The sequence below is a fragment of the Pelecanus crispus genome, chromosome 2 (assembly GCF_030463565.1).
Source record: "Pelecanus crispus isolate bPelCri1 chromosome 2, bPelCri1.pri, whole genome shotgun sequence".
Classification (NCBI taxonomy): Eukaryota; Metazoa; Chordata; class Aves; order Pelecaniformes; family Pelecanidae; genus Pelecanus; species Pelecanus crispus.
Window position 1 is genome coordinate 45,233,832 of NC_134644.1, and position 12,877 is coordinate 45,246,708.

Here is a 12,877-nt window from a genome sequence, read left to right on the forward strand (position 1 = left end):
GGTGTGGTTATGGCCAATCTTTAAGTCTTTCTATAGAGTGTTTTCACTCTATACTTCAATGACCTTTAAACATTATGGGCGGCCATTAGCACTTCTCAGCATAACAATATTAATACCAGCATGGAAAATGATGCAGATCAAATCTGATTGAAGTGAATAGGGTGGAGACACACAATTTGCCTTGTTTGCTGCTGCTTTGGCTCTCCCTTCGACTCTTGTTTGGAGACTACCCCACCGAGAAGAAAAGGGATTGGTGTTTTCTTCTTTTTTAACCTCCAGTCCCTGGGTAGGTTTAGAAAACACCAGAAAGGCATTGCCTCTCATCTTGTATTCTCCATGCTTCCCTGCAGAGACTCAGTACAACTCAGAGCAGGAGGACACATGGGCAACTACCTTAGCCACTTACCAAGAACACCCACAGTCCAGTCTAGCAGAAATCAGTCGTCACCCCACAGTTCAGAGCAATCCGATCAATGCTTGTGGGGGTTGGTTTTTTAACTCTCTGGTAAAATACCCCAACACTTTTTGTTTGTTTGTTCATTTCTTGTATACTGTAGTGTACTAGAGCTAGAGGAACTGTATCTAGAGGAACATGCCTTGTTCCTCTAGATAATCACTCCAAACGTGAAAGGGAAAGCAGCCTGCCACAGAGCATCCCGCCTGCAGCTGCTGATCAAAGACACTGCCCTGGAACTCCTAATATTTCAGGCCGTTTCCAGAGGAATTACATCTCCCTAAGGATTCTCACTCAGTGGGAACGTCAGAAACAAGAACTGAACCCGCACCATAATCACAATTTTTGTGAGCTGAAACTGCCTTCAGGCTGTTACACTAATGTTCCATTACACTACGCAATGATTAAGCCTTTTGTAGCACAGCAAAAATAGGGAGCTTGTGTTTTCTAAACCCTATGGAAATGGCTTTCTCTTCCCGTGGCTGAAATCAAGAAATCACTAGACCTAACCATAGGCAGGGGACTACAAAGTAAACCACGGAGCAAGCGTGTGCCCATGGACAGCTGTTGTGGGGTATGAGAGGTGCTGTAAACCTATGTTTCACTGTATTCCCGCAGCCACCTAAATGCTGTGATTGTACCACTGTGGCATCTCTAGCCGATCAGAAAGTCCCCTCACCGTTTTCCAGACAGGGGGTTTATACAAAGCTCCTTAAATCTTTTGAAGACCGGTATCTAAACCGACCATAACTTTGGGTACTGACCTCACCATCCAGGCATTAGCTGTCGTGTGCTGTTATTGCAGGGAAAAGAAAAAAAAAAAAAAACCTCACAAGGATTGCTGCTTAAACTGATGAAAGCAGTCACCAGCATCCCTGGCAGGAATACGTAAGTTTTTCATTCTTACATTCTGCTCTGTTTCTTCCTTCTGCTCAGTGCCAGCACGACCATTTCTGCTGCTGCACAGTAGACTGAATTATAGAACTGATCTGACTGAAAAATAACCCAATTCTCCACTTCCAATCCACTACCCTTACTCACTGGCCCATCCTGACAGCAGGCATTTCCAGAGGTTTATTATGTACATATAATTTAAGCAGATCAGGTAGAGAAATATATCACAAATTTGAAACATAGCTTTAGAGTGCAGATTTATCTGCTATTCAGATCATTGCCGGCACAAACTTTAGGAACATTACTCTTCCTGTGAGTAAAACCAAACCAATTCAAATGTCACAGATTTTGCCATAATTTTTTCTTCTGGATCAAAGACACTTCCACCCAAAACAAGAAATGCACCTAATCCTTCCTTTCAAATGATGCCGCAAAGGAGTTGCAATGTAAAGGCAGCAGAGCAGAATCCTGCCTTTTCTGAAAGAAGTAACAGAAGAGCTGGGTTAACAACAGTCTTGAGACATAAAACACAAAGCTACAGGAAAATAAGCTACTTGATGCATCAGCGGAGACTAGGCTACACAGGCGAGGCTTTGTCTTATCTGGAGTAAGAAACAAGGTAAAATTTACCTGCTATTGTGAATAACTCCTGAGAATTCCTCTTTGCATTGACATGACCTCTGAAGCATCAATTTAAGAGCCCTCCTTGCCTAAAATATACCTTCATTAGGGCAGGAATATCATGTTCTTATATTCTTACTCAGCATAGGAAGTAAGGAGATGAAAGTAGTAACATTTCTGCTATTGAGAACTTATCACTAAGAACAAGAAAGCACCAACACATTACAAACCAGTTAGTTTCCAAACAATCCTCTCCCCAGAAGAACAGCCAGAGCATTACTACCAATTTATTGAACAGGAAGGCAGAAGACCCTAAAAACAGATAGCTAAGTACACTTGATATTCATATAGGAACAGTCTAGGATTAGTCCAGTCTAGAATTTTCCTATAAGAAACGGGTTATGTTGAAAATAAAGATTGACTGTTTTCCTCCTCAAAGGAAATTTGCAACTGTGCCAAACAATTTACAACTACTGTATTGCTTCACGGACAATTGGGATTATAACTGTTCCATGAAGTTTAACAATTAGTGCCCTATCTACACTACAAAAACCTAACCCTGCTGTAAGAATACCCGGGAACAATCATAACAGAACTAACTCCTTTGCCCTCAACATATACAATCACAGTACAGATGAACCCTAACATGAAGTTTAATCCCCAAACCTGTTAAAATGATACTACTTTACGTTACAACCACTGAAATAGTGCCTACTTCAACCATAAGACTCCTTCTGTAAACGGTCAATCTGCAGAGCTCATACTTCAGCAGAAGAGGCTACGGACTTAGACGGAACTCCTGCTTCAGATTTGTTAACTGACGTCCCACTCCACGCATCCTTCCCTCATTTACAGACATCGTGCCCTGCTAAAAAAGAACTGAACATTGCCTTTGGGCCTTTCTTTCCATGGAGAACACTCCAGGCAGAAGGAACTCACCTTGCACTTTGCCTGAGCTTCCTGATAAAAGACTGGCTACTTTGAAAAAGCTCTAAAAACATCGAATCAGATTTGGGTCTTAGACATTCAAAGGAAACTTGACTTTAAACAGTGGCAGGGTGAAGGAGACAGGCTGCTTTTCAAGATTTAAACATCATCATCTGAATTCAGGTATTCATAGCTTGAATTAATTTTAGTGGTATAAGCCAAAAGGTGGTATGCATTAGGAAAATGCACCTGTTTGACACCTTCTCCAAAAGCAAGAAGTGATGAAAAGCAGTCAGCCTGGTTTAGTACTGTTACACGAACCACAACTGGAGCCTTGTCCCATCCATCTTCTCAGACCATCTTTTGAGAGACAATGGTCAAAACAGGTTGGTCCCCTTACAGCAGTAGCTAACCTATTTCTTTCATGACTGGAGGGGATTATCACCACATGCAGGGAAGACAAACTACCTCATGCCATTTCACTCAATGCACTACACTACTGAAAGGCAGTCTGAGGCCATAGCAATGAGGGCCAGACAGGAACCAGCTGGTGGGAGGTTGGAAAATAACCACTTTGCTAATAAACATTATCAGCAAGAAATCAGTTCCCTGCTGCAGATGGAAACTAAATGGCATGCAACAGACAGAAGATGGCATTTTGCTCACAAGCCTGGGACTGACCTGATGGTCAAAGCCCAGGTGGGAGAAGGACTCTTCTTCCACACACACAGGCCTCCTGCATCTGATTAACACTACTCGCAGGTGGAGACCCTCTGCAAGCAGGTAGTTACCCCTGCGAATAAAGTTAGCCCTTTATTCTTATCTGCAGGGTCAGGATTGGAGATTTACCTCCTTCCCACCCAGCACTCCCTGTGTTAATGCAGTCCTTCAAGCAGGCAAACCACCCAGCACTCCATCTCTCCTTTATTTCTTCTTCTGCATTTTATTTGACTCCAAAATGAAAAGGGGGGAGAGGGTGGCAGGTTAGAGGAAAGCCTTCGGAGGATTCCTCCTCCCCAGATTAGGATTTAATTGTATTCCTAGTGAGTCCCTTCTGGTTGTGCTCGGTCTTTCAGATGAATGTTTCATCAATATGATTAGGATCACATTCCTCAGTCTCGTCTATTTACACAATCGGTTGTGACAGCTCAGAGTATAGTAGTCCCTAAAGGAAATATTAGATGCCACCCTATCATTTTATTCAAATCATATTTTGCACTCCACACTTCCAGCCTAATGCCATTCTCCCCTGGATTACATATTTGTGATATCTGGCAAGCACTAAAATCCTTCCAATAAGGATTAGATTCATATTTATATTAGCCATACTCATATTACTATGCACAAGGCTATGGAGATTTTGGAAGGGGAGGAGTGGGCTACGGACACCTCAAGGGGGTGAGGAACGGGCTTGTATGTACCAAAAAAATACGGGACAAACATTGGAAAATTAATAATAATAGCACCGATAGCAGCAAAAACCCATTTCATGGGGTGGACGGGTGCGAGGGAAGGGCCGGCGGGCGCCATCTCCCTCGCCTCGACCGCCCTCGGCGCCATTTTCTCCCCTGGGCCGGGGCTCTACGGCCGCCCATGGGCGGCTCCGCCGGCACCTCTAGGCGGTAGTCCCGGCGGGAAAAGGTATTTCTGAAGGGTAACGGTACCGCAGAAAGCCATCGGGGGCCTATTTTCGTCTCGGCCGCCATCGCCCTCCCCTCAGGGCCGCCTCAGAGCGGCGGGGCCGACGGGCCCCGCCGCTCTGAGGCGGCCCTGAGGGGAGGGCGATGGCGGCCACTGCGAAAATACCCGCTCCCGGGAAACCCCCCCCCTCCATTAACGCCGCTTTCCCCGCAGAGAGGAGGAGGTGGAATCAAGCGAGCAGGTAGTGAAAAGGCGGTGTTGAGGAAGGTGGGAGCAGAAATTCAGACCGAAAGTAAAACCCCATCACGTTACTCGAGGAGAGAAAACACACCGAAAAAAAAAAAAAAAAAATACCTGCTCCGTCTTCCTCGGAGCGCTGAGACCACCGCCGCCGCGGGGAAGGAACCCCTTTCTTCCCGACGGGATCGGGGAGACGCTGTCGGAAAAAGAAAGGTTTTGGGCTCGTTTCGTTTCCCCGCCCGGGTGTGAAGCACCCTTGATATAGTTTGGGGCAAGCAGCGAGGGACACAGTTTCGTTGAGGGGGAAAAAAAAAAAAAAAAAAAAAGACCATTGCTCCCGAAGTGCCGCTGCAAAAAGCACAGGTGGTGGAGGGGATGAGCTGTCGGGTCTGCTTTAACGAAAAAACAATAAATAAAACCAGAAAACAGTCTTTGCTGAGGAGCGGTCACCCCTGTCCTGGGACGAGCTCATTCCCGCTGCCGCTATTGACCCGCCGGGCGTGTGTGCTATTAAAAACAAGGGCTGTGCGCGCAGAGCACCGAACCTAGGGAAAAACAAGCCAGAAAATTGCTAATTCGCGGGGAACAGCCTCAAATGGTTGCACTCGTGTATCCCCGTTTCATGGGGCTCCCGGGGCGGGCAGAGCCCAGACGGAGAGCAGCAGAAGTGGGCGGGCTCCGGCCAACAGCCCGGATTTTTCTTAACCGAGAACTAGTGGGTTTTTTGCTTTTTTTTTTTTTTTTTTGCAGCTTTACCCTTCGCCTCTCACCGCGCAGCACCGCAACGGTGTAAATGACTACTTTTATTTATCTTTTCCTCTAGGCTCTGCCTGCCCTCCATCCCCGTTTCAAAGTCGCACGCCGTTCTCATGCGAGAGCCACCGACATGGCAGCGACGGGGCCGACGGGCGCAGGTTTCCTTACGGCGTTTTCCACCCGCAAGCTGCGAGGCGAAGGTGCCGACTTTCCCGGGATCTGCCCGCGGGTGTTGTCGGTGCAGCGGCTGTGGAGGAAGGGGCAGCCACCCTCGGGGTCCCCCCCGCACCCCCCCCCCACCCCCACCCCCACCCCCACCCCCACCACTCCAAACCCGCGATAAAGAGCCCGCCGAGCCTAGGCGGGACTCTGCACCCGGAGCCTGCTGTTTTGTCTCAGTAAATCGCATTACGAAGCGCAGCGCAAGGGTAGTTAACTTTATCTTCTGTTAATGTAAACAAATAAGCAGCATTCAGTTCCTTGATCTTTATTTAAATATAGAGTTGTTTATCAGTGTCATCCTATGAAGATTAATTAGATACCTTTATTCACAATTTGGCGTCTGACACCCCATTTTAGGAATGCATTATAATCACAAGGTGTTAATTGGGGCCAGCCAGGCACTTATGTTTCTATTAAGCAGTGTGAGGACTTTTCACAAGTATTAAGTTCTTTTTAACTGTGCCGTGCAAAAATATACAGCCTTTAATCACACCGCGGCGGAATCGCGCTCCGGAGCGCTGTTGTCGTCGGTGTTTGCAGCCCGGGAAGGGCGGGAGAGATGCGGCCGGCATGCCAGCGCACCCCCGGCTGGAAACGGGGGACAGACTGCTTTTTCAGGGGGGCTTTTTCCGGGCGGGGCTATCCCCCACTTAGAAGAAAAAAAAAAATAGGGAAAAAGAAAAAAAAAACCAATTGCATCCCCAGTCGCTTAAAAATTACCGGGAGTCCCCTGCTGTCCCAAATCGATGCGACTCCTTGTGCAGGGGGAGAGCTGCTGGGAGCCCGGTTCGTTTCGCTTGCCAACGCGCAGAGCCGGAGCCTCGCAGCGCCAAGGGAAGAGCGGATCGAAATCTGCTCGGGAATCCGCCGCTCTCCGCTCCGCAGCCGGGGGAGCGGCGCGGGGGCCGCTGCCGGTGCCCCCCGATCGCGTTACCTCCTCCGGGGCGGGCCCCGGCCTGAGCCCCTGGTTTATTTTGTTTGCAGCCGGGCATCGCTAACAGTTTAATCCCATTACTGCCTGCATATCCTCAGGAAAAGGTCCTGCTGCCGCGGGAGCCGGGATTCAATTGCTCTACCAGGAGGGGCTTTCCCCCCAGATAAGCGGGCAGGGGAATTTCTTACCGTGGTCCGGGAAACGGAGGGGGCGGGCAGGGGCAGCCCCGCTGCCGCGGGGGGAAGGCGAGGCGAGCCCAGGTCACAAATCGCTCCCCCGGACGAGGGCTGAGTTTACACCTTGCCTCCAACAGACCGGGGTGGGGGTAGCAGTGGAAAAGAGGCACCGATAGATTTTGGACCAAGCCGGGGGCTCAGAGCTTGCAGGGGGAAATGTACAGGAGAACCGGGGCAAACCACGAGAAGACATAATTTAAAAAAAAAAAATATGTATTCGGTAAAACCAGATAATAGCTAGCATCGCCCAGATGAGTGGAGTACAAGTGATAAAGCAGCAAGGAGAAACTCTGCAAGAGATGGTTAGATTTAAAGGCATCTCAGCCCCCATTCCTTAGGGATACAGCACCTCAAGGATTGGGCTCCCCCACAGCTCAAACACGTGATAGAGGCAAAGAAAAGGCAGAGAGCCACCCCCACTCTTATCCCTGGCACCACCACATTTATTAAAAATTACTACTATGTACATAGAAAAAGAAAGCAGAACCAAGTTTCATGGGGAGAAGTTTGTGTGCCAGTGCTCTAGGGCTGATCAGTTTAAAATGGCTGAAACTATAGGTAAGAAGAGTGGGTAAGTTACATCACTTCCAGTTTTGTACAGGGCAGCTGAAAAACTCACTTTACATACACGTAAATAGAAATCTCTTAATATTTTTTGCAATGCTCCATATGCTAAGTTCGATTAACCAAAAAAAACCATGCCTTTTGAACTTCAAAGCACCACCGGATGTCCTTCTGACTGAACAGCTATAGGTCAGATATTTATATATTATTCCACAATATTCTACAGTGTACCTAGACAAAACACAACTGTACACTTTGTTTTTGGCCACCTCAATAAAGGTTAGGCTTTTGGGATGGAGGCATGTTTTTATTAATGCAAGTTCTAAACTAAGAAAAGTCAGATTTGGTCATTGTAACCCCATCATTAGCCACAAGACCTTCAAGTCAAAATCCTGCCTGGTAAGCAGGCCTTATTTTGGCCATCTTCTGCCAAAGAAAGCCTTAGCTGAGCAATATCCAACTCAGCCAACTGTGCTGCAGACAAGGGTTGAAGAAGCCAGCTCAGTCCAAAGCAGAACATAGCATTTGTGCAGCAGCTCCCTGCAACCCAGCTCCCTTTTATCAGAGGGGCAGGCAGAGAAGAAAATTAAATTTGGGATCCTACCCCCCTATTTCCTTGCTCAGGAGTGCATAGATTTGATCAGGCCTCTGAGCCAAGCCTAACTGTACACTTTAGTGTCTCCAATAAATAAGCCACATTGTAAAAATCTAGGCTCCTGCTTACAGCTTCTGCATGTGGTTCCTTGTAAAAGAGGGGAAGAATTCTACCCTAGTTTGCTCTTTCCCTACTTTGTTACCTGCAACAGTCAAAAACCTTTGGCACCTTCTTTAGAATTGCACAACAACAATTCAAGGTGGAAGGCAAAAGTCTTTTTGGCAATTGTAATGCAAAAAAACCAAGGCCACCCTGAAAAAAAATGAGCCAATTGGAATAAAAGGATGCTTTAAGAACTAGTATAGAACGCATAGTAGCCCATGCCTTTTGAAGTGTCTTTGCTATAGTCCTCAGCATTAATGTCCTCGCATTTCATAGTCGGGGAATTTTCATTGCTGGAAGTGCTAGGGGAGAGCCGTCTTCTCTTACAAGCACCCGTGTAGACCCCAGAATCATTTGAATCTAGAGACTTTATGGAAGGTGGAGTCTCTATCCAGGATGAGCCGATTTCTTCTTTCACCTTCTCCTTGGAAAGCTGGTCTTCAGAGAAACCTGGAGGACTTGTTCTGGAGGTCCAAGGTAATCCTGTTGTCATTTTTCTCTGGTAAGAGCCCCTGCTCCCCCAGCCTGCCATGGATGGAAGTGTCGGATCAGGGTAGTATCCCAGAGCATGGGATGTCTGAAGGGGGAGAGATTTAATGCCGTAAGGGAGCAAGGTGCTAGGAGAATACTCCGTCTCGTAGGAGTTCATGTCCAGTTTGTTTGCACCAGGCTGTTGTACAGGCGTAACAAACCACCGCTGAGGAGGGCTGGCCACCTCTTCGTTCTGCTGCGGGGAGAGCAAGCCATTTGTCTGAGGGACGGTTCTCTCACTGTTGTAAAACCTGGCCGGGGGCAGGTTGTTGACAAACTGTTCTTGGAAGAACGGTTGCACGCTGTATCGGGCGCCAGGGACGATCTGGTGGGATCTAGGAGAATCCGTGGGAGATGGAGTTAATCTGTCATTTTCTGAAGCTGTGTACATGCTACAACATAAAAGAGAAATACTGAGCATTGTCCTTTACAATTCCAGTGTGATAGTAAAATACAAATGGGAAGAAACAGAGTTATTTCTTAATTAGAATCACAACTAGGTTTAACTGGATAGCTGTTAATTTTTATACAATTTAGGAGTTGTTTGTTTTTCCTAGGCAGTATAAAATTCCTAGTATTACTGCTATACATATACACTGTTCTCTGCCAGACAACCCATTTTACATGAGGTGCAGCACCTTCCTCCCAGAAGCCATACTTGCATATATGCAGCTCCAGTTTTTCAAAGGCCATTTGATGCCAGAAAGCGAGCATTAGGCAAGGTTTCTGCTGACAATTCAAAGAAGCTGCCTGCTCTGTGGAGATACCTGATATACCATTCCCAATCTGCAGGCCAGCTAGGTTCTGCCAGTACACAATTTTCTACTAAAATTCAGAAGCCTGCTGGAAGACAGGTCATCAAGACAATACAGTAACTATTCAAAACAGACATTCAATGTTTCTAGACAGACATTTAATGTCTTTGATAGGAGCACATCAGCTAGCAAAGCTGCCAGCAGAATTATTACTACTTCTGAATAACTGAAGTAGCTTCTAAAGAAAAACAACACTCTTGCACACACATTTCAGGTCAGAATCATGCCTCCTAGACAGAGACAGCTGCAAGAGAAGACAGAAGCATACTTACGAGTCATAGTTGTCTCTGAAGCCTTTTGCAAAAGGATTATGGTCAATTTTGAGCTGGGTAATCTAGAAATAAAAGCAGAATATAGTAAGATGAAATGAACCTACAAGACAATTCTTAGTTGTCATTTTATACATCCATGCTTACATCAGTGTTTTGATACGCTGTAACTGCTATGAACTGTGTTTCAGGGAAAATAAATGTTTGAGTCTTCGAGGAATCATTCAGATCTTCAACACCATCTTCAGTCACTTCCACAATGTGAAGCCGGGGCTGGTACTTGTGTAGAGATTGCAGTACTATCATCTAAAGAGAACCATGGGAGAGAAGATCTTTAGATAAACACACATCTAACATTCAAAGATCTATTTAGTAGCCCAACATTTTTTTCCTGTAAATTATAATCTTTTGACTTGGGAATGGAGCAATTTTAACTGTTAACAGGAGATGATTCACAGCTTATAGCCCTGTTTTGCTAAGTTGCTAATATGCTAAAATCTGCAAATGCAGGAAAACAAGAGCTATCAGCTACACTCCCACTTCTTGAACAACTCTGGAGATAGATATATTGGCTAAAGACAAAGAAATTCACACACCTACTTCTGACACTCCTTATGAAGACAACTATGAAACAAGATCTACAATCCAGTTCAAGAGGGGAACAAGTCACATGATCAGTGATCTAGCTGCTCGATCAAATGCTGTAAAGCCCCCAAACCCCAGGGCACCCCTGGCTGAGCCACTAAAAGCCCCTCAAGCCTGCCTTCCTTCCCCCATTTACCTGCGCGTTGTTGTTGTTAGCACCTTTGTTGTTCGTTAGCTTCAGTTTCCCGAAAGAAATCTCCTGCCTCATCCAGTGAGCCCCGGTGTTTGGCGACTCGGGGTGAACGTACACCTTGTTGCCTGGGGAAGATAAGCACGTAAAGCAGCCACCGGGCGCGGACGCTTTGTTCCGCCGCCGGCAGCACGGAGCAGCGGGGCAGGGCGGGCAGCAGCGCCCGGGCAGCACCTGGGGTCCCCCCGTGTCCCCTTCTCCCGCACAGCCTCACGCCCCGCGGCGTGGAAGAAAAAAAAAGTTACAAGACGCCCTTAAAAGCGGCAGCTCTGCCCGCAGCGGGATGCCGGGGGTGGGGAAGACCCTGCGGAGTTGGGGGCGAAGCGGGAACCCTTTCTGGGAAGCCGACCCGCGGGGGAAGGCGGCGGGGAGACCCCGGAGAACCGGCACCTACCTTGCATGTTGTTGTCGGCTTTGCCGCAGGTCACCCACTTGCCCCCCTGGAAACGCCAGTGATTGGGGTCCGCCAACACCACCTCCACGAAGACGTTGTAGTGGGCCGTGGGGTTGAGGCCGGTGATGTTAAAGCTCAGGAAAGGAAACATCCTCCTGGGAATGGCGGGGGGGGGAAAGCACACGGCATGCGAGGAGGGCCAGGGAACGGGGCGCGGGCCCCGGCGGCAGCTGGAGCCGGCCGCGGGGTGCCCCGTCCCTCCCGGCGCCGGGGGGACCAAGGAGGCAGGCAGCGAGCCCCAACCCACCCCCGCCTCATCTCCCGGCCGCCCAGCGTGGGGAAACTGGGAGAGCCGCTTTTCGCAGAAAGCATCCCCGGGCCGGCGCCACCACCGACGGCGAGGGCCCGCACCTCCCTCCCGGGGCAGCGGCAGCGCTGCCTGCTGCGGAGCGGCCCCGTGCACCCCCCGCCACCACTTCCCTCCGGTTTCGGCCCACCCCCTGCCCGCTTACCGGCCCTGCTTGGTGATGATCATCTCCGTCTGGTGCCGGTGGAACTTGAGCCAGAGGGGCCGGTTGCAGAGGAAGACCTGCGCCCGCAGCCCCGGGCCGGCGGCCGGCACCCCCAGCGCCCCGAGGCCGCCGCAGGAGCCCGACGCCGCCGGGTAAGGGCCGTAGAGGGGCCCGCCGGCCGCCGCCTGCCCGTACTGGTACCCGCCGCCGCCGCCGAACTGCGCCCGGCCGCCGGGCGGGCAGACGGCGCCCGCGAAGCCGCCCGGCGACAGCACCGAGCCGTAGGGGTAGCGCGGCCCGCCCGGCGGCTGGTAGACGGCGCCGTGCTGCGCCGGCGGCGGGTAGGGGAAGAGGGCGCAGGGCCCCCCCAGCTCGGCCCCGGGCGGCCCGGGGGACTGCAGGTAGTAGCGCTCGGGGCTGAGGCTGTCCATGGAGTAGCGGGCGGCGGCGGCGGCCGGGGGCAGCTCCTCCTCCCCGCAGGGGGTGGCCTTGCGGCCGTCCGGCTTGGGGGCGGCGAAGGGCGGCTCGCCCGCCTCCGCCTCGCCCAGCACGGCGGGGGCCGCCCCGAACTTCTTCGCCGTCTTGTCCAGGTCGAGGCGAGGCGGCGAGCCCGGCCGGGGCGGCCCGCGGGACCCGCCGCCCCCGCCCGCCCCGGCTCCGGCTCCGGCCCCGCCGCCGCGCCCGCCGCCCTCCAGCGGGTAGAAGGGGCCGCCCGGCAGGGCCCCGGCCGCCGCCAGCAGCGGCTCGCCCAGCTGCATCCCCGGTGGGCGGTGCGGCGGAGCGCCCAGGCAGCCCGGCGCCCACCCCGACCCGCGGCCGCGCAGCGCTGCGGCGGGGCTCCGCCGAGGCGATTTATACCGGCGCGCCGGGCTCCTCGGGCCGCCGGGGAGGGGCTTGCGCCGGGCTGTCTCATCGCCGCCCTCCACCCCCGCCGGCCCATTGGCTGGGCCGCGTGACACTAATTTAATTAGACAGCTACTAATTGGAACAAGTCACCTGTGACTCTGGGGGGGGTGTGTGTGTGTCCCCCTCCCCAGCCCCCCCTTTCCGCAGCCGGCTACCGGAGGGGTCCCGGACCGCCCCGGGCCCCGCGCCGCTCGGAGCGAGGGGAGCGCCCGCAGCACCCCGCGGTGGAGGGACAGCCTTCCCCTCCCCCCCAAAAAAGACCTTTTGCCGCCGTGGCACCGGCCTCCCGGGGGGCACGGAGGGGACGATCTGCGGCGGGGAGAGAGGGACGGGGACGGAAGGGGAAACCGGGGCGGGGGGTCCCAGCAC

General features: G+C 51.1%; 1 protein-coding gene across 1 annotated transcript; it reads right to left on the reverse strand.

Moving 5' to 3' along the window:
• Nucleotides 1-8,433: 8,433 nt before the first annotated feature.
• EOMES (eomesodermin) lies at nucleotides 8,434-12,360 on the reverse strand. The gene is made up of 6 exons (XM_075706012.1): nucleotides 11,603-12,360; nucleotides 11,091-11,245; nucleotides 10,643-10,764; nucleotides 10,009-10,167; nucleotides 9,865-9,926; nucleotides 8,434-9,169 (listed from the first exon to the last, which is right to left on the reverse strand). The coding sequence occupies exons 1-6, from the start codon at nucleotides 12,358-12,360 to the stop codon at nucleotides 8,434-8,436; spliced, it is 1,992 nt and encodes a 663-aa protein (XP_075562127.1).
• Between the last annotated feature and the right edge of the window lie 517 nt (nucleotides 12,361-12,877).